Here is a 24,439-nt window from a genome sequence, read left to right as displayed (position 1 = left end):
TACACCCTGAAACATATTAAAGGAATGATAAGTAATATTAACAATATACAAAATGCAGTCATCGACATCACAGTATTACAACACGTTCTACATTACAAACACATCTTATTCATATACTAGTTGTTATACTGTACAATGATCTGCTAACTGATGTAAGAACCAAATGGAATAATTAATCATATATTATATTATCTAAGTGTAAAGCGATTACAAATCTCTTTCAAAATATATACATATACATGACTTTACGGGTGTGACACACTTATGTGTTACACAAATATAGAAACTGACTATACAAGTTATTATCTGCCTACCCTGTGTGTGAGACTGGGATGTCTTCCAGACTAAATTTTAGCGCCACAACTTATGCCATTATCGTTTTAGCTCAACTGACTGAAAGTCAAGTGGGTCCAGCCAAGTAGTATAGACGATGGGGGTCAAGGATCACCCCGCCCTGGACCAGACCCAGTACCTGAAACCACTATAATGAAGCTCCATTGGGACCTGGTAGAATAGGCCAGCAACCCATGCTTGCCAAAGGCGACTAACGGGATCGGGTGGTCAGGCTCGCTGACTTTGTTGATGCATGTCCTCATATCCCAATTGCGTGGATCGATCTTCGTGATGTCAATCACTGGATGGTCTGGTCCAGACTCAATTATTTACAGACTGCTGTCATATAACTGGAATATTGTTAAACAACAACAAACCGAAACCAGTTAATTAAACGTGGCATGTCTTTTGAGATTTTTCATTGGCAAAGACACGTTGCATTTTTTTCTATTTCAGCATGTGCACGTTTTACAGCTGCCCCAAAAAAGTGTAAGCGAATTTTCACCGCAGCATGTGCAACTTCCAAACAAAAGGGTTGTGTTTTGGCCCATAAGTTTGCAGTGTTCCGTGACTTTTTTCAGTCTATTAACGTTTGATAACGTTTGTTTAATATTTTGCTCAAATTGAATTTTCAAGTGAATACTTTGTTGCCCAGCAGTTTATATCTCAACCATGACACTTTCCTCCACACTAGAAAATGTTTATATGCTGCATGCCTTAAACTTCAGCACATTTTCATTATTGAGTGAGTGAGTGAGGATGGTTTTACGCCGCTTTTAGCAATATTCCAGCAATATCACGGCGGGGGACACCAGAAATGGGCTTCACACATTGTACCCATGTCGGGAATCGAACCGGGGTCTTTGGCGTGACGAGCGAACGCTTTAACCACTAGGCCACCCGACCGTCCCTTTTCATTATTGAAGAGTGCCATTCAGCCATCACTTAATAACAGAGTTGAACACAGCATTCAACAAGTTGATCCATTTCTTTATAATTAAAGATAAACGAGAATAAATATTATGAAACATTTATTTCTTTGTTAGAAAACAAGACAACAAATGAAAACAACTCTGTCCCTCACAATGTGCAAGAACTAACACTCAGCAAAGTCGGTCATCAACAAATTTACAAATCATTCATCTGTAAAAAAATACACTATCCACTCCAGAAAAAAATGTTATCCGAACAGTTACAATTTGTTCAACACTGTTGGCTGCATGGAAGACGGTTACATGCTCAGCTGGAAAGTTCTGTAACAGATGCATGTATTAACACATCCATATGATGCAGATAGCACTTGTGCTTTTGTTATGTTTATGTTCCTGGTCAAAACATAGGACCTTCATACAGCAGATGAGATTTTTGGTTGCAATGTTTATGCATCTTATAAAAATTGATGTCCTTCAGATAGCACATGCACATTTTTGTTGCAATGTTTATGAATCTGGTCCACATTTCATGCTGCATACTTCACTGGACTTTCTCTGTGTCTGTTCTATTGTAGGATGTGCAAACATGTATTATGTTGCATCTCCTAAGTTTGGAAAAATGAAAGATCTGTGATACAAGTTCAAATAAAGTTTTCTCAGCAAGTGAGTGAGTGAGCATGATTTTACGCCGCTTTTAGCAATATTCCAGCAATATCACGGCGGGGGACACCAGAAATGGGCTTCACACATTGTACCTTTGTTGTTAATGAACCCTTGTCTTCGGCGTGACGAGTGAACGCTTTGACCACTAGGCCACCCGACCGTCCCTTTTCTCGGTGATGGATGTTGCTATGGTAGCAACCTCTTTGTTTATTTGAATATTTTGAAAACACATCCTTGTCAGAGTTTCATATATGACACCAGATTGTATAAACCAGTACCAGTACACCTTTCAGTGACAAAATGTCAATAGCTATCTCATCGGTGCATACAAGTGACACAAACACAGTGATTATCTACAACAGTGTAATGTCATGCCAGTAATTATACATTATTTCTGCAAATGTTAGGTTCTCAAAGGAAACTGCTTAGACCCTCAGAAACCAAATAGAGTCGCTTATTCACAGCCAAGTGTATCAGCTATTTCCTTGTCATCATGGTACTCCTTCATGTTGTGGTGTTATTGTTTATCACAGATGTAATGGAACCTACATTCAAAAATATACATCAGCCCTGATAAGCATTAGATATCTAGAGCCTAAACAAAGTCACATGGTTCCAATTGCCTGACTGATTCCAATCCAAGGTTTTAACCCGAATGTGTTGTAGGGTGGTAGAAGGTGATTCAACAACAAGCACACATGTAAACACATACCACACATGGCTACTTTACAGGTGTTCTCCAGCACAGTTGCACATTTGTTTGTTTCTTAATGAACCTGGCCATTTGGAAATTTAGGGTAATTAGAAACACAACAACGATGTTAAATGCTGAATCAGGACAATGTTTGACAGTGTTTTTACAAAAGCAAATGGAAACACAACAAACACAATAAAATTCTAAATAACACAAATATGCTCAATTCCTTGAACACATTCCTCACTGAATACAAATTACAGCACCAATCAAAAATGTTGAAATACTCATTATGTGAGTGAAATGTAATCCATATACCTGTTTAGGACCTTCATACTGGCAATTGTAATAACTAATAAAAGTTATTTGGAGACATTCACTCAACTGATAATCAGCTGTTATTTAATAAATATCATATCTTTCATCAACATAAAGAGTATAACAATATGGTTGTTGAGTGAGTGGTTTTATGCCTCTTTTTCATTTGCAATTTTCCAGGCATAACATGGCAGGAAACAAGAAACAGGCTTCAAACACTGCACCATCGGCGTGATGAGCCACCGCTTAAACCACTTGGCTACCCCACTGCCCTTATCACACTTGAGTGAGTGAGTTGGGTTTAACACCGCTTTTAACAGTATTCCAGTTATATCACGGCGTGTCAGCTTAATGTGGGAGGAAAACCCAAAGTGATGTAGGTCTCAGACGTTTACCACTTCGGTGAAACCCACAAGCACAGGTATGGTGCTGACAAACCTAGAAACATAATAGGGGCAAACCGGGCTTCGAACCCACAATCATAGGTTTCTCGCGTGCCCAAGGGACGCAACTCTGTACAGCGAATCGCGGCGCCTTAGACTGGGCGACCCGTGCCCCTTTATCACACTTGAACCAGAGATACTTTTGAATAGTTATTATGGATGTATATATGCTAATTTCTACAGAAAATAAAGCAGAATAATACCTGAATGAGATCACACAAATACTATATTATCTCTTGGTCAGGGATGTGGAGTGTTGGATCTTATTTGTAAATGGACAGCTTAGCTAATAATGATGAACATGACAGACAATGGTATTTCACAGGGTTTACCATCATCATATTCAGACAGTGGCACCCTCTCACCATGTTCACTGTCAGCAACGGTTGAGATTTTTTGACCACTAAAAGAATATAACGTAAATGCATGTGTATGGCATTATGAATAATGTCTGCGGTTTGGTAAAAACATTCTAACTTGTGATTAGAAAGACAACCTGGAATGGAACAGATGCAGAAAAATGCTTTCACCATGAAATCCCAGACAGGCAACCATTGACCCAGATATGTACCCTTGACAGTTTTCCTGTTTGAAGACAAGAGGCATTTTGCCGTTTCCACACCTGATGGGTAACAAATTTCCATGTATCAGACAAATTTTCTATTGAAATAAAAATTTCTAGGGTACCGGTAGTTTATTTTCCATGTTGAAATTAAAGGGAGACTACGTTCCATTGTCTGGTGTCCATTTTCTGCCCAGTTCTAGACATTGTAATTAATACCATGTGTCAGTCTGAGATATTGTTTGTGGGAAGTTAGGCAAAGCAGAACCTTGAACTAGCAGGCCAAGAAAGTCTTGTTAAAGGGACTTCACACATTTTGCTGGGGCTGGCAATTAATTGAGCTTAGTCCCCCTTTAAACAATATTCATGTATCACATAAATGCTGAAGGGAACAAGTTGATCTGTTACATTGGGTGTTAAATAGTAACACTTGACGTCTGATTATATTGATATAGATATAGATATCTGTTGAATAATTTACTTTTAAGTTATTATTGGAATAATTACTTGGTATGAGTAGATAATCTAATCTTGCCCAATATTGAGCAAGCTGCAAGTTGTTAATATTACAAGTTATAATGTACCGGTAAATACTAAGAAACGTCTACCACATGAGTTTAATAAATATAACCATGATAAATTGTACTTGCCGAACATATTCAGTATTGATCAGGGTACATATTTTCTCATCTTTTATCATTTCTTGTTTCATCCGACATAAAAGCAAGTGGCTTGCTTGTGTGATTCAATGTGACAAAATCATTGAACTATGGTATTGAAGGAGATTGTTTCCCCAAGAATTAAGCTTGGATGCTTTTCTATCTCATTAAAATCAGATCTTTTACTTGGATATGATCGTTCTCTGCATGAAGGATAATGGGTACAATTTCAGGCACAATGCTTAAGCCAATCAGATGTCAACTTTCTAAAAATGATTTGGCTTTGTACAAATGAAAACTCTTTTGGGTGTCAATACCATGGCTCTTAGAAACCATGGAGTTCATATAGTATCATATAATGGAGCGGCCTGGTTTATCTATATTTTGTAGTTGTCGATTTAGTTTGTTTTCGAGAAACAGAACTTAGATATGCTGGCCAGGCTTTGCATACTTGTACTGACAATGAGTGAGTGCTAGTAATTGAGTTTTATTTTACCCCACTTTTAGCAATATTCCAGCAATATCACAGCAGGGGACACTGTAAATGAGCTTCACACATTGTACCCATGTCGGGAATCAAACCTGGGTCTTCGGTGTGACGAGCGAACGCTTTAACCACTAGGCTACCCGACCGCCCCTAGTGACAATGAAGAAGCCTCAATGGTGATTGGCTGGCTAAAATGTTCACCTCATGTTTCCTCCTCGTGCCTTGTAGTGCGGTAAAAGGTCTGATGTTAATGAGATTGGGATGCTTTCATCATCAATGTAAGCACAATGTAGTTGGTTTTTTTGCTCTATAAAATTGAGTAGAACTAGAAGAGCACTGGTACAGTACAAAGTTGAATGCCCCCAGAACAATAAAATCGTTTAAAAAAAAAAGGAAAAAAGTTGAATGCCCCAAAACAGTTAGAATGTTCCAGAGAAATAACTGCCCATTGAAAGAATTGTTCAAAAAGCTCATTGTGACAAACATACTTGATATTCTTTTTGATTATCATTATGTGGGCTTTGAGATTTAGGTGTAAAAAAGTAATCCTCTAAATCGTTGCCTCATTACCATTAAATTTTCCATGACACTTAGAGATAATGATTACACATAATCCTATAATCTAGGCACAGGTGAAATATTATGATCTGGTAATAAATCAACATGTCAAACATGTAAGCAACCAAGCTCAACTAGCTGCATAATTGTTTATATCCTAGAAATGATACTGTGGCTAAAAATAATTGAATGCAAGACAGATTCCTCTTTTCTATGTCACTGACATGATCAGCTGTTAGAGGCTTTGACAGATATGCTAAACACCCCTATTTTGAGGGTTCCTTCCTCTTGAGCACCAGGGGACCAACGTTATCACCCATTTCATCGTTGTGTTTGTTGTGGCTGCCATCACAGAGGGGGAACTGAAACAGGATGCATTCATATATATTTACTCAGCTTCTTCTGATTTGTTTGTTTGTTTGTTGTTAAACACCGCACTCAGCGATATTCCATCAGTCTGTAAATAATCTAGTCTGGACCAGACAATCCAGGGATTGACATCATGAGCATCAAACCAGGCGATTGGGATACGATAACATGCCTCAACCAAGTCAGCGAGCCTGACCACCTGATCCCGTTAGTCGCCTTTTACAGCAAGCATGGGTTGCTGAAGACCTATTCTATCCCGTATCTTCACGGGTCCAGATTCTTCTGAAGGATAGCCGTGTACTATAACGGGGCAAAATAGGTTTTCATGCCCTATTTGTTTTTGTAAGAGCTGACTACAGTGAGGATTGGGTGGTTACTGTGCTTGAAATGGTTTTATTGCGTCTTGCCGATTTCAAGCTTGAGGAGGTGATGTGAAATTGGGTTTAAAACAGAGACACAATTATTGCACTTATATAACGATGTGTCAAAAGTGATGGGATATAGATAGAATATTGATGACTCCACCAGAAAACAACATTCAGCACTCAGTCTGAACTGTTGACATAAGGTAAGGGACCTGTCAAAGGGAATCAAGGGAGAGTCAACAAAAACTATGACAATCTTTCATTTCATGAAAAATAATACACCAGCATTGACATTTTATAGTAAAGTGTGAACATGATGAAGTACATTCTCATTTTGTCTTTGGGGGAGGGTAAAAAATAAATTGTACAAGGACATGGGGTGGGTCATCCAAAAACTAGTTTTGGGGGCAGGTGGGAAGGGTTATTATGTTCAGTACATTAGTGCATCAAAAAAAAACCCCTCCTCCCCCCCCCCCCCCCCCCCCCCCCCCCACACACACACACACATATATGCACACCCTAATAAAGGTCCTGTCCCTAATATAAAGCATGAGTGAGTGAGTTGGGTTTTAATGCCACTTCAAACGCAGCATGTCAGCTTAATGTAGGAAGAAAGCCCAAAGAGAGCTGCAGGCCTCCGATGTTTACTTTTTTGGTGAAACCCACGAGCATGGATATGGTGATGATAGACCTAAGATTACGATCAGGGTCAATATGGCAACTGTTGGCTAGTGCTAGTCAGCTTTACTGCTGTCACTGGAAGCTGGTCTGGTGCTCATGCTCATTGATCAGAGTTTTTAAATCGGGAGTCTTTACTCAACCACCAAATTAGGCAAGGGCTTCATTTCAAAACCATGACTCTTACCTTTTTAGAGCGCCAGCATCGACAGTAGCTGACTTTGTCCCCTAGATCCTCAATGTCAACCATATTGACTACTTTAGCATTTTCCTTCTGTATCTTGAGGTTAACTGGGAAGTTCTTCTTTTCTACTTTGGGCTTGAAGGCTTGTACAGTAACATAGACTATGAGCGACACAGTTCCTACAAAAGGTATCAGAGAAAGCCAGTCTTGACCTGAAAGAAAATTATTATAATCATGATAACCCTCAGGAATGTAAACATGGCAAAAGATGGTCGGTCTTGGATGAGTCCAAAAATGCTACAAAGGTGCCTGACCTCGCCAGGATACCCGCTGTGGGTCTCAAGAGTTGGGTACAAAGTGTCTGATCGGGGATTGTTTCACCTGAGCCCTGGCAAAATTAATTTAGATATATGTATAAAACTATCTGATCATGCATACTCTGAAGTTGACTGAAGCTGTATCTTTACTTTGCATGCACATTCAGAAAGAAATGTGAACATTGGCGACTTGAAATGTAGTTATGGAGTTTTATTGCTTTTGTCATATAACACGGGTCTGGGTAGTTATCGGGTGTACCCAGGTGCTACTCCGGACCCATCCAACCTGAGTACCCAAGATACTCTTCCCAGCCCTCAAAGATGGTCACCTAAAATCAGAGTTGAATCATTGTTTTTTCATGATGCTATGCTGATTGCAGTGAAAAAAAAAATGACAAGAAAACTTTGATGCAATGCATCAACTAATTATCACGTCATTATTAAAATGGCAAACAAATTAAACTTACAATAAAATAGGTTTCCCAAAAGGATGGAAACATTTGAGCAAGTGATGTAAAATTAAGAGTAAAGCCAGTCCACATGGATCAAGTTGGTCCAGCATCATCTCGTTTAACATTCCTGACATAAACAAACAGTCAATGTCGCGAACCCATATCATACTAAATATTGTGCAAGTAATCTGGGCCGCAATCTGATACTTATAATACTGACACATGAAGGGTGCGAGGCACAAGTGAGAGTGATTATTGCTTAAAAGTACAGTACGTCAACGGATCTGGGTGTTTTTAAATCATGCATGAAATATTTTCTGGGTGTGAGTTCATGCATGATTCAATTCTTAAACCAAACCAACAGAGATCTGAACAGCGAAGCTGACAACCAAAGGACGAGCGTTTTTTATAAGATGAGGTGAAATGGGGTTTAACGATTATTGTACTTATATAGCGACATGCATGCACGTGTGTGTGCGTGCGTGCGTGTCCAGACTGATGCCGTTTTTATAGTGGTAGGCCACTGAGATATCATGTCGCAGTTTAACATGAATACCAACTCAGACAAAGTATGCGGACTCCCAGCCGACCAGTCCTTGTTTTTTTGCCCCCTAATGCTGAGTGCCAGACAGGGTAACAACAAGAACCATCTTTTAACGTCTTTTGGTAGGATGCGGCCGGGGGCCAGGGATCAATCCACAGACCTTCCGCTCTGTGGGCAGGCGCTCTACCACTATACCATGGTGGCGGTCTGACTTTTATAAGAGGCAAATTGAAGAGAAAGCTTGTGTGTTTTTCTTACAGATGAGTTACACAATACTAATTGCCATCTTCTTAGGATTACAAGCCTGTGTTTATCAAAGCATAGATTACAATATAAATGCCTTGGCCTCGGTCATGTGAAGCCAATCACTTTGCAGAACACTTTCATACCCAGAGTTCCTTATGGGCAGCCTAGTACCTCTGCCACATTGTCACATCTTACACAGTCCATTCATGATATGGCATAAATTGTTTGATTGGCATTTCTTAGACATTGATGGATGACAAAGTAGACAAAAAATTATTATTTTTCTATATTTTAATTGGATAACAACTTGCTTATAATACTGTAATAGTGATGTTTCCGTAAAGGCCCTTAGAAAGTTGTCATGCAAGACTGAATAATGAACATGGTACAGGATTATACACATGGGGGGTGAAGAACAGTAACAACGAATACCATTAATAATAACAACAGAAGGAAAATACAGTAACAACATGATGGACAGAGAACACACAATGATGAAGCCAATTAAACAGGAAGCCAATAAACATATTAAACTGGATTATAGGGGCACTGATCTACAGCAATTCCCCGGACTGGTTGTTGCCTTTGTTATTGTTTTTTCCCTGCGAGTACCCGGATGATATTGCAGAAATCTAGACTAGTTCGCGACCTGTGCTGTGCCACTCATAAGCGCATTTGTCACTTTTATTAATAGTGTAAGGGCATATGGTCACACTGATCAACAAAATGAAATACAGTTTTGGAAATAATAAGAAAATGTAGGTAACTTTGCGGGTAGCATCGGTAATGGTGACAAAGTTTTGATAACTCACTTGCTTAGTAGCTATGCGATTTTCAGTTACACTATTTTGACACAAAGTAAATATTTCACCTGAGCATTGCTTATTTTATCGTGTGTATATTTTTACTGTCAAAATGTGTAAAACTTTCACTTAGGAAACTTAATAAATGCCTAAATATTCAGTTATTTTACAAACTGATTGAAAAATATGTCCCTCTGTATTATTATGATAACGAATTCCAAACATTTTTATGTTAATATCATCAAGTGACTGAAAATGTTAGGATTAAAAGTACATTTCTATATTGCTTGGTTTCTAATCCTAGCATGATTAATATATTGTGATGTTTTTTAAGACCTTTTGAATGTCTTAATCATTTTTAGTCAATATGTTAAATAAATGGACAGATTTTTCAGTCTATTTGTGAAATGACTGAGTGCCTGAGTGAATCAGATTTTACACATTGACTGTAACATATACATGCTTACAAAGGAAAAGACTTGTGAAAACAACGTCTATCTCGCAGCGAAGAACATCCGAACCAAGACATAGAGAAAGAATGTTTCTGTTCATTGCTACAGCAAATGAATGAAAATAAAATAAATTCATAATTTTAGGCAGCTACCTTGTTCGAGGAATGTACCCGTGAATATCCACATAAAGGAACAATATCCCATACATTTGCAGCTGTACAAAGAAACTTATTCGATATTACGGGTCTCTGTAACGATCACATATTTTTAAACATATATAGCGTTTCGGGATATTATAACCCGTGTTCGTTTCTCAACTGATCACTTACTTTGTTTCAGTTGTTTCACATAGGTGCTAAGCCTCAAAGATCACCTGAGAAAGCCCTCGTGACAACTATTTTCATAATGTCCACGGTTCTTAAAAGAAATCCATTGAGTTAGATACAAATGAGCAATCAATCAACATAGTATTGGTTAACCCTTTGAACAAAGTATGTTGTTTTTACATCGGCACTTCACGCCCTGATATGAGTGTATTCTGTCTGCTTTAGTAAACCTTCACATGTAAACACTATCTTTTGACATAGCCACTGTGCAAAATAACAGTGATTAATCAATCAGCGTATTTTCTGTTGATCCTTTGATGCCTAGGAATGATCCGTTGATTTACAATAAAGTACATCAACTGATCATTCATCTTTTGCTGTGCTACCCCATGTGCATATTACATAATACACATTTCACCTGACTTCAAACCTGGATTTAGATTGAATAATTACCCCAGACACAAGAAATGCCAAATGGGAACCTTTATCAGATAATCTAAGTGGTGCTACCACTAATTATACCTGTAATAAATTCATTAACTGAGCATCAAGTGAATGACAACAAATACACAAGTGTAGGGTTGTACCAGAAAACATGGATGACAAGGGAGTAGTAATTATATTATCTGCTTTCACTGCAGGGATACTTATTTTTATCATTAAACTATAACCATCAGGGGTATTTCCAAATAACGACATCCGATGAGCTTCTACCGTTCTTTTTGTCTGTTTTTTTTTAGGTTGAAGAAATTAATTAACATGCGCCCTTTGTCGATCTTTTCATAGATCACGGGTAACCAATCGTTGTTCAAAAATGTGTATAACAAATATTGCCTCCAAGTCCTTGTAGATGGTAGCCCAGTTTTTGGTCACGCTCAGTTGCGATAGCAAGCAAATTGACTCATGGCAGCTAGTGAGCCCTAGCAGGCAGTGTGAGACGCCCCGAGAAGAAGCCAGAGATTAGTGCCCCTTTAAGAACTCATCAAGCAATAGTTTTTCCAACCTCCCCACCTAGTACTTCATATTCATAAATATGACAACATGAAATGACAAGTATTCAGAGCTCCAGATAAGCTTTAGGTGTTGTGGGTATTTTACCCATGCATTTTAAAATCACTGGGTATCAGTTATTCTATCTGGGTCTTCAAATTTCTGTTACCCACTAGTTTTTACACATGTGGGTTTTAAAGTTAAATATTTAAAAACACTATTCATCTAGTCCCTGCAAACTGGTGTTGTGTGGGTTCGAGAGCTTTATAGGACTCAAAAATACGACGATACTTCCACAAGAAAGTGTGATGATCATGATGTAACTGTCATCGTGGAATTCGGCAAGGTTGACCAAATGCCCGTTTATAATTTCAAAATAAGTTGCTGATTTGCCAATCGAATACGCAGGGTTACTTCACAATATTTTGAATATACGCACAAGTTTTATTTTTGTAGCGTATCTGTAATGTTCGTTGCATATTTGATACGCTTGGATATTATTTGAATGCGTATTTCTGCATTTCTGATGCGTATTTTACTCAGATACGCAGCTTATCTGGATCTCTGGTATTTCTGTGTGGAAGGTGATTCGTTCTAAATGTTATAAAACACGAGAGTTTCAAAATGTACAAGTGCATGAGGCAAAATGTACAAGTGCATGAGGCAAAATGTACAAGTGCATGAGGCAAATTGTCTTCCGTAGTGCTACTTATTCTATGCTTATAGACATAACACTAGCCAGAATGACAGTACAGACTGAACGCACGGGTGTTTTGGATAATAGGGAAGTTCCCCGTTAGGCCCAGCATTAGCACGATTATGCAATAAATATACAGATGCTGAACGTAGTAGGAACAGCGACATGGGACGAAAGGCAAATTATCAGTCAGGAAAATCAAACGACAAAACTAAATACATGTTGTTTTCGTCTCACATTTGCGACACCATAACTAAACCAGCAGCCGGCGTCAGGGCGCATGATTCATGGTAGACGTGACACATTGAAATAGCAATATAATTGAAGTGCACCTAATACCCAGGGGTTTCGTGTCAGTTTAGATAACCTTGGCCTTTCTCATCATCGTAGAGTGTATACTAACCCGTCAAATTTGCAATACCACCAAAAGAGTCTGGTATTGGTAGGTTTTTCAAATAAGTTGGCAACGAAACTCTGACCAAGGTTGATACAGACTCCATCTTGACACCGTGTGTGAAGACGAGGTTGCTGAAATGTATAAAATACGAACTGCATCCGAGTAAACCTCAAACGAACTACGAATGTGTGAAAAATAACATCGTTGTGATGTTTTGCAGATTAACATCAAATAATAATGGTGATAATGAAGCACCTTCGAAATCACATTAAACTATAACATCTATGTAAATTTAAGTTCAACAAAACAAACTTTTATTTACTATAATTCCACTTTTCCAACATACATGCAAATTAAAAAACGTCACAAATTCATTAACTGGAAAAGTAACACATAAAGGATATTTATCAATTAAAACATGGCTCCTTTTTCTTCTACTTGCATTAACTAACTGAATAGTAAATGAATACTACTTGGCAATGAAGGAACTGCTCACGGCGAGATTAAATCATGTAGATAACAATGAATAGTTAATCCGTTTATTAACGGGTATGTTTGTGATTTTGCCATTACATGTGATATGGTTGCCTTTTGTTAAAATTACTCTTTTCTTGTTCAGGGTTATAATTGCTTATACTAGGCCGATCAACATGCGCAAATAATAGGCATGCGACTGATAAATGTGCTCAAGTTGGGCCAATATCAATTGTATACTTGACCTGGGACGTGCATTTCATAAGCCGAGTCGCCTTCGCGCGTGTAGTCTGTTGCACAGGCCTTGACACAAATATCCGATAAAGCCCAAGCAGGTCTATATATGATATTTGGCAAGTCTAGATTACTGCAGCATCAGAAAAAGGAGAAAGTATTTCGGTCGTTTTGATTATATTTTATAACTATAATTTAACAACTGCTGTTTTCTGTAAAATATGTTCATTTCAGAGACTAGATGTTTGTCTGAAGTGCGAGATACACGCGTGCCAAAGGCACGGACAGTATTTTCACGTACATCACGTAGAGGCGACTCACTCATGCTGCGTTCTTATAGTCAAGCCCTGGTTTCTTGTTTAAATACCGTTATCAAAACACTCTTGTTTAAACATTTTAAGTGCTAAGATTCTATGAATATTGGCCATGGTTTAAATAAGGTAGAGCACTCGGATCTAATCGTTGAAATAGTAAATATAGCTATCTTTTATCAGAATTTATTAAATAGATGGATATAACGGAACAAATACAAGCGCATTAAGTTATGTTATATTCGTTGTCTTTTTGAAAGTTGTTTCAGTAGAAGCCCTCACTTTGAGGGGGACATTCCATGAATATGAAGAATTGGAGTAACATTACTTATCATAACTTGATTCAATATATGTAGGTCCTTTAGAGTATTGTATTACCAGGAAGTATATACTTGAATGAAAGAGATTGTCATGCAGTGTGTATGTCTTGACAGATCAGTCCTTCACATTTCGAATCATGGACCCAAATGCATACTTCAAACATTTTAAGTCCTTGTCTCGTGTCCATCATGAAATAATAGCGATCACATGTCACCCCGCTCAAATATCAACATGTTTTTTGTGTATATGTGTACAAATAAGCCAACTAAAAGAAGTGTATATACGAACCAGCCAACGAAAAGTGTCTTTATCTCGTCTGGTTTAGCCAAGTAATGAACGAGTTATCAGATTAATGAAGGGTTAGTCGGATCATCCAAAGGCTATGAACGGGTCAGCCAATTTGTTTATGAACGAGTCTCTGAGTGAGCGAGTTTACTAGTTCCCGCTAATATTAAAATAGTGTTATTTGAAAGAATATTGGACATGAGTTTATGATGGTCGTGATTCCACTGAAAGTTGTGTGTAATCCGTCAACACTCCTTTATGGTGACCCTTCTTATAAAACACTTAGATGAACATACACTAGCCAGGCGACATAAATATAGTGTGGTGCCTTCAGTATCCACGATCAACTAGTTAGAACTAAATTAGACACATATTATTTAGTGATGTCTAGAAATTCATTGAAGCGTACATATAATACGTGCTTAGTCGTCAAAACGAAAGAAAGGTCGTACATTTTACTTCTCGTGGGCGGAACTTTTTTCGCGAAGAAATATAGTGCTGATATTAGACATCTATTTTAGCTATTGTCTGTTTAGGAATGTTATAGGGTATCAGCATCATGTCGAATATTGTCTCTAGGAAACACTGGAATAATTTAATGGTGTTTTTTTCGTCAATATAAACCACTAAGAAACAAGCACTGTGAGTGATATATTCATACGCTGGACAAGTGAATCAGCTGCAGTTCTCTGAAAACACTGGACGATATTTTGTGAAAACTGAAGAAAATGGCTTTGAAACGAATTAAAAAGGTAACTATTTTCATATTTGTGGCTACAAGAACGAAGTTCGTGTGGATCCACGTTGAGGAACCAGGAAAACGATGGTGATCGAATTTTTTTCTTCCCGATGCCTGACAAACAAGCCCAATCGTAATGTCATTTTCACAACAAAACGAAACGAAATCTTGTTCTGATCACATAATACGACAACGAAAGTTTACATATGATATACCACGTACATCGAATAAACATCACCAATACGAAAAACGTATGTACTATGAATATTAAATGTTTATTGATTCGTGACATAACGTGTCGTGAATTTTTAGTTGTCTTTTTTTAATATTATGTTTAGTATCATGAATTCAACAGTCGTGAATAGTCAACAAAGCAACTAGCACTGTTCACGCTAATACCAACGGTATTAACAAGTTACTGTTCATCTCCTGTGACAATTAATGTTCATTTTGGGTAATTGATTACCATAAAAAAATGTAGATCTATATATTATTTTAACCATATAGATCTAAGAAGTTTTGTTAACCATGTTAACGGAGTACAGCACTTTACCATGTTTACTGGGCGTACCTTTTCAGATTTCAATTTGTGTCAGACAGGATTGAAGACCTGTTACCAGCTTGAAGCTAAGGCAGACTAATAAGTTAATCTAATTAGCCAATACTTTGCCATGGGACCACAGGCACTAATACAAGTAATTAGTGCTCGTTTACCTAGTGAAAAGCACCTGATTGTTTACCTTGATGTGTATGTGCAGTAACCATATTTCTCTGTGAAACTCAAATTTGTTAAAAATTGTCCAGATTTTCCTCAAATTACATTGGATTTACTTGTTATAAGAGATAGCTAACCATACCCTAACTCTGTCTCACAATTAACCCTAAGGATCATAAAGAGATACCTAACCCTGAAGATTATAAAGGGGTGTTTGATGGATGGTCCCAGGCAATGGCATCACTAAAATGTGCTCATTTCATTTCTCACATTATATGTCTCTTTATATACAAGTAAAATCATTAACATTGTTAAAAAGTGCAACCTTTATTCTTATTGTCAACTGTGGGTGATACTGTGGGTGATACTGTGTGCCTTTCTCACATGTTGACATCTATCAATACTAAAGTCATCATACACACTGTACAATACTTGGCACAATACTTAATTTGCACTTTTGTTTCGTGAAATTCACCGGACTAATAGTTTATGCAACATATCTAGATTTGGGTAGAAACATCCACCACATTTGCCATAATAAGCGCCCTTGGAACTTTAATAACAGAGACAGGCGCTTATCAAAACCATACATAGAGATGGCACTGTAATTAGGAAAGTTCAAATGGCAATGAAACTTTGATAATAGTTACAAGGCAGTTATGTAAACCTTCTGCACTGCTGTTTTCTGTAAAAATACTGTAATGTACACACAAAAATATGGTCTGTCATGTAAACATTTACTCTGAAAAGGGAGCACTTACAAAGATTATTTACCGATTCGTCTAGAAGTTGGTCAGGGTGTGATTATTGGAGCGGGGTGCTTAATTTGGTGAATATATCGTTAAAATGGTTATTGAGTTGAATAATTGAGTCTGGTCCCGACAAGCCAGTGATTGATAATGATATCATGAGCATTGATCTATGCAACTGGGATACGATGACATGCATCAACCAAGTCAGTGAGCCTGACCACCTAATCCCATTAGTCGCCTCTTACGACAAGCATAGTCGCTTTTTTCGGCATTTTTTTTCCATTTGTGGACCAACTACTAGTCCACAGGTATAAATGGACCAGTAACACAAATAATCAAGTGGTTTACTCAAAGCGTCATACACAAATATTTCTCGAGGCAGTTCATCTATGTGCGATAATGTTTGAGTTAACTCACAACAGCAATGACATCTTGTTTGTTTGGCCTCTTTACATCATGTACATTGTTTAGTGATATTGATTTTCGTCCCAATCTTCCAAGTTGATTACACTTCAAGCTCCAAGACTATCATCATGGTCATGGGTAGGGATGTTTAATGTGTAGTGGTACGGATGTCTAAATATATGTCAAATAACGATCTGTGGATTTTTAAGTATAGTGGTACGGATGTCTAAATATATGTCTAATAAAAGGCAGTGAATTTTAATATGTAGTGGTATGAATGTCCAAATATATGTCTAATAAAAGGCAGTGGTTTTTGAAGTGTAGTGGTATGGATGCCTTAATTAGTTAAGCGCCACCCTATTCTTTTATATTACTATAGGTAATCTGTCATGAAAGAATCGGTTGGTCTTTAACATTTTTGGAGTAGTATTTGTCCAACAACAATTCAGTTTTAGCTCTAGTATGAAATATTCAATGACATATTTTGTTGTGGACAGGTTGACTTTTTTAAAAAAAAGTCAGCCAGATATTTGTGCACAGGTCAGCAAGATATGCGAACATGGTGTAAGGGTCCTCTAAAATCTGTGTAGGATTAAAGGGCAAGTTCACACGGAAATGAACCAATTTTTCTTGTACTTTTTCCACATTAAAAGTGTTAACATAGAAGTGTCATAGACAAAAATATAAAAACATCATATTTAATTAACATATTTTTTGCATTAAAACGATTTATATTTTTCACATTTACCAAGTGTTCTATTTCCATAACAAAAACACCATGGCTTATGCCCCTTGCAATATGACGTCATTGGTGCCAATTGATAAACATTATGACGTCATCATGCTTTGTTAGAGCCGCTTCACGTGGTGTAGGTACAGTTTTGTGATTCTAGCGTCTCAGATGCCAGCCAGAATTGTGTTATGCTGAGTCACCACTGCGCCGGAGTGTGTCGTAGACCATGTTGTTTTACCGCAAACTGGTCCTTGATATCTTTTGCGTTGAGAATAGACAGGGACCCAGTTGAATTGGCACCAATTACGTCATAATCTAAGGGGGATAACTCAGGCCTATTTCGCTCGTAAAACGAAGGCCTCATAACGACATATCATTTTAACACTATTGTGAGCTTCCTACTTTCACTGTGAAAAAAATGAGCGTATATTTTCAAACACAGATACTAACTAATTCTAAAATTGCGTTTTGTTTTAGAAAAAGAAAGAAAGTGATTTTTGCGTGTACACTTCCCCTTTAAGGTACTTTTTGTGTATACCAGTTTTGTCTTGGACTTGTGACTTGTAATATAAGTCTTCTAGTACAATTCAGGAAGGATTAATATACACATAATTTGCATGCGGATTGTCACTTTTACCATTAGGTAGATGGCAACTCTAGCATGTCTTCTGAACACAAAAAATAATTTCTAAACCTGGCACAATCATGATGATACATTAGCCTTCTGATCATGTTGATGTGTTAGGCATTCCTGAATAAAGCAACCCTTGGAAGAACTAAGATAAGTTAAGATTCTATGTCTGTTTCTGTTCAACAACTTGAAAAACCTTGTCTTTACAATTTCAGGAACTCCTAGATTTTGAGAAAGACCCCCCTGCTGGTTGTTCTGCTGGTGCAGAAGATGGAACTGATTGTGAGTTTGTGTCTCAATTCCGCTATTCATCACTATCAACTATGCATCATTTCCACAGGTTCATTTTGGAAAACCAAAATATTCTACCATGATTGTAGCTTGTAGAATTTCACTGTGAAAGTTCATAGCACATTCCTTGTCTGTATCATATGAATACTGTAAATCTATAAAGTTTTGCTTGCAAAAAAGTACTGCAATTGCTAGGACATCACAGATTATCCAGTGTTAGAAATTGGCACTAGTCCTGTAGTCCTTGCCATACTTCCCAATAATTAAGGTATCATAATGACTAGTAGAAATTTGCCATTTTTAAGGGTTTTACTATATGTTATCATTATAAGGACTAGTGGTCTAAATATGTTAGTTTCTATCCCTGGCTTATCATGTTTATTGTGTAATCTGTTATTTAACTGTTTCAGTATATCGCTGGCAGGCTGTTATACAGGGCCCAGTAAGTTGACAATCTATGTCCTCAGTTTCTGACACTTCTTACTTTCTTTACACTGCTTAGAACTGATGTTTGTGTACATGATGTGAAGTAACAAAATAATTTTGTCATGGTGACAAATTAAGTGGTCCTATTGGAAGTTAGCGCGTTATGAGAATGCTTATCATTTATCATAATAAAATATTTTCAATTCACTTAAAAGTCAATAAGTTACTTCCGTGACTACCTGTGAAGATCCGGGGTAGAATAGGTCTTCAGCAACCCATGCTTGTTGTGGCTATGCTTGTCGTAAGAGGAGACTTACAGGAATTGGTGGTCAGGCTCACTGACTTGGTTGATGCATGTCATTGTATCCCAATTGAGTAGATCCATGCTCATGTCAATCACTGGATTGTCAGGTCCAGACTCGATTATTTACCATGTTTACAGACCGCTGTCATATGGCTGGAATATTTCTGAGTGCAGCGTTAAACAACAAGCAAACAAAACAAACATTTCTTTGTCACACTATTTTTTTCATTTGTGTTTAATGCAGCTCTTCATTGGTATGAAAATGTTTCCTTCCAAATGTGAAAACACTGCTATGATAGTCTGACAGTCATGAATATACATGTTGATTGTAGGAGGACAGTCCATATGATGGTGGAGTATTCAGTCTCTCGATCCAGTTTCCAACCGACTACCCATTTAAACCTCCTAAGGTAATTACTGCAATAACATTAGCATGTGTCATCACAAGAAGTATTGACGGTTAAAATAGAGTAAAATGCTTTGGTTGAGGTAAGTATTATGTTATGCTGAGGTAGACAATTTTCATTCTATTTTTCTTATTGATTCAGTTTGACACATTAAAGTTTTGCAGATCTCATCACTGTTATATTTTCCAAGTGTATTTTCTCTACCTGCCACTGTATGATTAGTCCCCACAACAAAGTTGGGCAGGGGACATAGGAACAGAATTCAACCGTCCGTCCCCTTCTCAATGATGACAAATGTTCTCAAAAGTTATTTGGGGGCATGGGTTGCCCAGTCGTCAAAGGCGCCGCGATTCGCTGTGCAGAGTTGCGTCTCTTGGGCACCTATGATTGTGGGTTTGAATCCAGGTTCACCACAATTATGTTTCTAGGTTTGTCAGAACCATACTAGTGCTCTTGGGTTTCACCAAAGTGGTAAACGTCTGAGACCTGCATCACTTCAGGCTTTCCTCACACATTAAAGCTGACACGCCGTGATATAACTGGAATACTGTTAAAAGCGGCGTTAAACCAAACCCAACTCACTCACTCACTCAAAAACTGATGTTACTGGTCATGATGAGTTCTAAAATTGGTGTCCTAGGCTTAAAAAAAAAATTAAAAAATGGTTCTGTGAGGGTAGGGTTCGTTTCCGGAGCATAACTCATAAACCGTTCAATATTTTTTCATCTAACATTGCAGGTCTGTCAGGTACTTGCTGAATTGGTGCCTTTTGCTATTAAGAAATTTTAGAAATATTTATTTTTTACGTTTCCATTGCAACAAGATAGACTTAGGTTCTGTGAGGGTAGGGTTCGTTTCCGGAGCATAACTCATAAACCGTTCAATATTTTTTTATCAAACTTTGCAGGTTTGTCAGGTACATGCTGAACTGGTGCCTTTTGCTATTGAGACATTTAAGAAATATTTATTTTTTACGTTTCCATTGCAACAAGATGGACTTAGGTTCCAAACTCATCTTTTTTTTAAAAATTTCCATGACAAGTTCCACCCCGGTTAAAAAAGGTTAGGGTTTGTTTAGATTTAGTTATGTCATAAATTCTGCAACAGGGGCGGGGGATATAGCCACCTTAGTAGCAAACTCTTGTTTTACTTAGTGCATGGTGGCTAAAATTTGGCCCAAATTGTAATGTTTCCTGTGGCAGGAGATGGTAATAATGCTGTTTTCTTATTATCTCCTGCCCAACGAAGTTGGCGGGGGATATAGAAACGGGCTCCGTCCGTCCGTCCGTCCGTCACGTTTTGTTTCCGGAGCATAACTCATAAACCGTTCAATATTCTTTCATCAAACTTTGCAGGTCTGTCAGGTACATGCTGAACTGGTGCCTTTTGCTATTGATAAATTTTATAAATTTTTATTTTTTACATTTCCATGGCAACAAGATGGACTTAGGTTTCTTTGAGGGTAGGGTTCGTTTCCGGAGCATAACTCATAAACCGTTCAATATGTTTTCATCAAACTTTGCAGGTCTGTCAGGTATATGCTGAATTGGTACCTTTTGCTATTGAGAAATTTTCGAAATTTTTATTTTTTACGTTTCCATGGCAACAAGATGGACTTAGGTTCTGTGAGGGTAGGGTTCGTTTCAGGAGCATAACTCATAAACCGTTCAATATTTTTTCATCAAACTTTGCAGGTCTGTCAGGTACATGCTGAACTGGTGCCTTTTGCTATTTAGAAATTTTAGAAATATTTATTTTTTTATCTTTCCATGGCAACAAGATGGACTTAGGTTCTGTGAGGGTAGGGTTCGTTTTTTTTTTTACAATTTCCATGACAAGTTCCACCTCGGTTGAAAAAGGTTAGGGTTTGTTTAGATTTAATTATGTCATAAATTCTGCAACAGGGGCGGGGGATATAGCCACATTAGTGGCAAACTCTTGTTAAATCTGGCTTTAAACCACTTGTCGTTGTGATCTTTATTTCAAATCAGTATCTTGTATAAATACAGTCAAAGGTTTTTCCAATATAGCTACTGAGCATACTGATTTTTTTTCTAAGTTTATATGTGGAATGTCATGCATGAAGTACACAATAATACAGGAATAATGATATTGATGTCAAATTCATTGTCTTTTTCAGCTTGCGTTTTTAACGAAAATCTATCATCCTAATATAAACAGTAATGGAAGTATCTGTCTAGATATACTCAGGTCACAGTGGTCCCCAGCTCTCACAGTATCAAAAGGTAATTATCGTGACACAATATTCCCTTCACTACTTTTAAATTTGAAGATGAAAGATGATTCCATGAAAGAAGAGGTTCCAAGTATTCCCTGGGGCGGTCGGGTAGCCTAGTGGTTAAAGCGTTCGCTAGTCACGCCGAAGACCCGGGTTCGATTCCTGACATGGGTACAATGTGTGAAGCCCATTTCTGGTGTCCCCCGCCGTGATATTGCTGGAATATTGCTAAAAGCGGCGTAAAACCAAACTCACACACTCACTCCAAGTATTTCCCTGCTTCTTGTTGTAAGAGCTGACTAAAGTCTAGAAGAGAGGTTAGAGTGGTTAGGTTCAGTCTCTTGGTGACTGGGGTGAACAGATCCCCTCGTTCGTTCATAGTTCAGTATCATATTTCTGTTTGATAATGATTGGCCCTCAAGGAAACTGCGCCAATGTAGGACTTACAACATGCTTTATATTAATGTACCAGTCTCTTCCCAAAACTCATATTGTATCGAAAGTGAAGCCAATTTATGCCCCCTCCATTATGTTGCTGGAATATTTCAGTGTTTTCATCTACCGGTAAGTGTCAGTAATTTACCGGTAAAATAGGCCATGTACCGGTACGCTTTTACACTAGATGTCCAGAATATTGAATATGATGCCGGTCCAGTGAACTGGTACATTTATTACTGAACAGATACACTGACTGTGTAAAACCTCATTCACTCTCTCACTCAAATCAATATAAAGCTATGGTATTCCAGACCTAATGCACCAAACTGACAAGAGTATCTGTTGTTGCTGTCATTATATGCTTTGTGTTCTTTTCTTCAGTTTTATTGTCCATCATATCCCTGCTGACTGACCCCAACCCTGATGACCCCTTGGTTCCTGAAGTGGCGAAGGTGTATAAAGTGGACAGAAAAAAGTATAACAAGACAGCGAAAGAATGGACAATGAAATATGCTCGAAGCTATTGATGTTTGTAGAGTTCAAGAGTTGAATTTAGTATTGTCGGAAGTCAAGGACTCAATTCTGTCCAGAACAGTAACGAAAAACATTTTTGAAGATGGGATATTGAATGAAAGCACGCACACTTTCCACTCACTCAGTGTACACTCATGGCTGATTGATGTCTTAGCTTTTGCAGTTTGGAAAGAATCAGTTGTCATTTGGAGAAATTTTCAAATACTGTAAGTGTTGCAGGGTTAGATATTAACACTGGCCTGTTAGCTCATGTCACTGTGTGATGTTTAATTATGCCAAGAGCTGGTAGAATTTATAAATATTTGGGTTTACTTATTTGTTAACACTTTTGAGCACTGTAGACTTTCCAAGTTGATTTTTACTCCTTTGACCCCTTAATATGTAGCCTTACTTTCTTGATTTAATACTGGAAACAAACATGTCATGTATAAAGACTATTGGTTCTCTGGCAATGAGCTTAAAGAGTTTTGTGCGTGCAGCCTCATTTTTCATGTTTAGAAAAAGTGTCTTACTTTGCCATGTTGGTTTGAAAATTATTTTATAGTGTGGAAGGTCTCATTTCCAAGGTTTGTTATGATAAAGGAAAAATTTAAGTTAGGACCAGTTATCAGCCAATAAACAAAAGGGATGTCTCAAGATGTCTGAAAAGAATCTGTACATCTGATAAAGATGGTGCATTTATTTGAAATATCTGACTTTGTGGTTGTAATACAAAATGTTAAGTAAGTGTGAATATGAAATACTGCTCGTGTAAGAATATGTAAAGACACTAAGGCCATAACAAAACTATTCCAATCAGGTCTTTCACCTTTAATGCCTGTCTTTTTAACCAATCGAAGCAATGGCTGGAACCAAGGTCATTATGATTTTGAGCCAAATTGTATTTATGATGGTAGAATTTGCTTGTTTTAAACTTTGAAAAGAGAACATATTTTGTTTATGATCTGCACTAGTCATTGGAAATAGCACCAACTTCTTTTGAAGCACCAGTGAAAATATTGAAATGGAGTGATTTTGTGTGGTCATTGTAAATTAACAGTACTTTGTGTCATCCCCATGGTGACTATATGATTGTGTTGCTCTGGTTAGTGTATTTTCACGTTTTATTGCACATGATGCTTTAAAGTAATTACCGTATTCGACGTAATAAGCGCCCTGCTCTAATAAGCGCCCATGGCGATATTTGCTAATATATTGGCTAGTGAACAATCCCATTTAGCACCCCTTCCAATTGATCAATGTACACAAGACTTATTTATTCGCGTATAATACACACTCCCCTGAATTATGGGGAATTTAATTCTGGAAAAATATATCAGTCATACATAAACATTTCAGGCTGTCGGCATAAACCACGAAATTTATCTTTCAACTCTATTTTTTTCACCAAAATAATATTCTAATATGAACCCCCTATTCCTAATTTTGAGAGCGCCCTGGGCACTTATTACGTCAAATACGGTATATGTCAAGTCTCAAGTTTTGTGAGAATAAAATGACCAAATATGACCTCGACTGACTTTGCACAAAGATTTCAACTATGACCCAGCATTAGAAATTGGCACTTGTCCTGTAGTCCTTGCTGAACTGCCCAATAGTTAAGGTATCATAAGGACTAGTAGAAATTTGCCATTTTTAAGGGTTTTGCTATATGTTATCATTATAAGGACTAGTAGACTAAAACTGTTAGTTTCTACCACTGTGACCTGGATCCTGTTTCTAGCTCGGCAG

At 37.6% G+C, this 24,439-nt stretch overlaps 2 protein-coding genes across 2 annotated transcripts; one reads left to right on the top strand and one right to left on the bottom strand.

The window, feature by feature from the left end:
• Positions 1-1,351: 1,351 nt before the first annotated feature.
• On the bottom strand, positions 1,352-12,595 carry LOC124137229 (CDGSH iron-sulfur domain-containing protein 2 homolog B-like). Its single transcript, XM_046503446.2, has 3 exons — positions 12,476-12,595; positions 7,249-7,457; positions 1,352-6,011 (listed from the first exon to the last, which is right to left on the bottom strand). Exons 1-3 carry the CDS (start codon positions 12,570-12,572, stop codon positions 5,916-5,918), a joined length of 402 nt encoding a protein of 133 aa, XP_046359402.1. The 5' UTR covers positions 12,573-12,595; the 3' UTR covers positions 1,352-5,915.
• A 2,145-nt stretch (positions 12,596-14,740) lies between these two features.
• On the top strand, positions 14,741-23,959 carry LOC124137230 (ubiquitin-conjugating enzyme E2 D4-like). Its single transcript, XM_046503447.2, has 6 exons — positions 14,741-14,846; positions 18,285-18,351; positions 18,771-18,802; positions 19,423-19,500; positions 21,638-21,743; positions 22,556-23,959. The coding sequence occupies exons 1-6, from the start codon at positions 14,823-14,825 to the stop codon at positions 22,699-22,701; spliced, it is 453 nt and encodes a 150-aa protein (XP_046359403.1). The 5' UTR covers positions 14,741-14,822; the 3' UTR covers positions 22,702-23,959.
• The last annotated feature ends 480 nt before the right edge of the window (positions 23,960-24,439 follow it).

Source organism: Haliotis rufescens, unplaced genomic scaffold (assembly GCF_023055435.1).
Source record: "Haliotis rufescens isolate VD_foot unplaced genomic scaffold, xgHalRufe1.0.p SCAF_11, whole genome shotgun sequence".
Taxonomy (NCBI): Eukaryota; Metazoa; Mollusca; class Gastropoda; order Lepetellida; family Haliotidae; genus Haliotis; species Haliotis rufescens.
This window is presented reverse-complemented; position numbering and strand designations above follow the sequence as displayed.

Coding starts and splice junctions, on each gene's coding strand:
- LOC124137230 (XM_046503447.2), top strand. CDS start 14,823: ATGGCTTTGAAACGAATTAAAAAG. Junction 14,847..18,284: donor CTTTGAAACGAATTAAAAAG/GTAACTATTTTC, acceptor TTACAATTTCAG/GAACTCCTAGATTTTGAGAA. Junction 19,501..21,637: donor ACCCATTTAAACCTCCTAAG/GTAATTACTGCA, acceptor TGTCTTTTTCAG/CTTGCGTTTTTAACGAAAAT.
- LOC124137229 (XM_046503446.2), bottom strand. CDS start 12,572: ATGGAGTCTGTATCAACCTTGGTCAGAGTTTCGTTGCCAACTTATTTG. Junction 7,458..12,475: donor TGGTATTGCAAATTTGACGG/GTTAGTATACAC, acceptor ATTTTCTTTCAG/GTCAAGACTGGCTTTCTCTG. Junction 6,012..7,248: donor GATGCTGGCGCTCTAAAAAG/GTAAGAGTCATG, acceptor ATCCTGTTTCAG/TTCCCCCTCTGTGATGGCAG.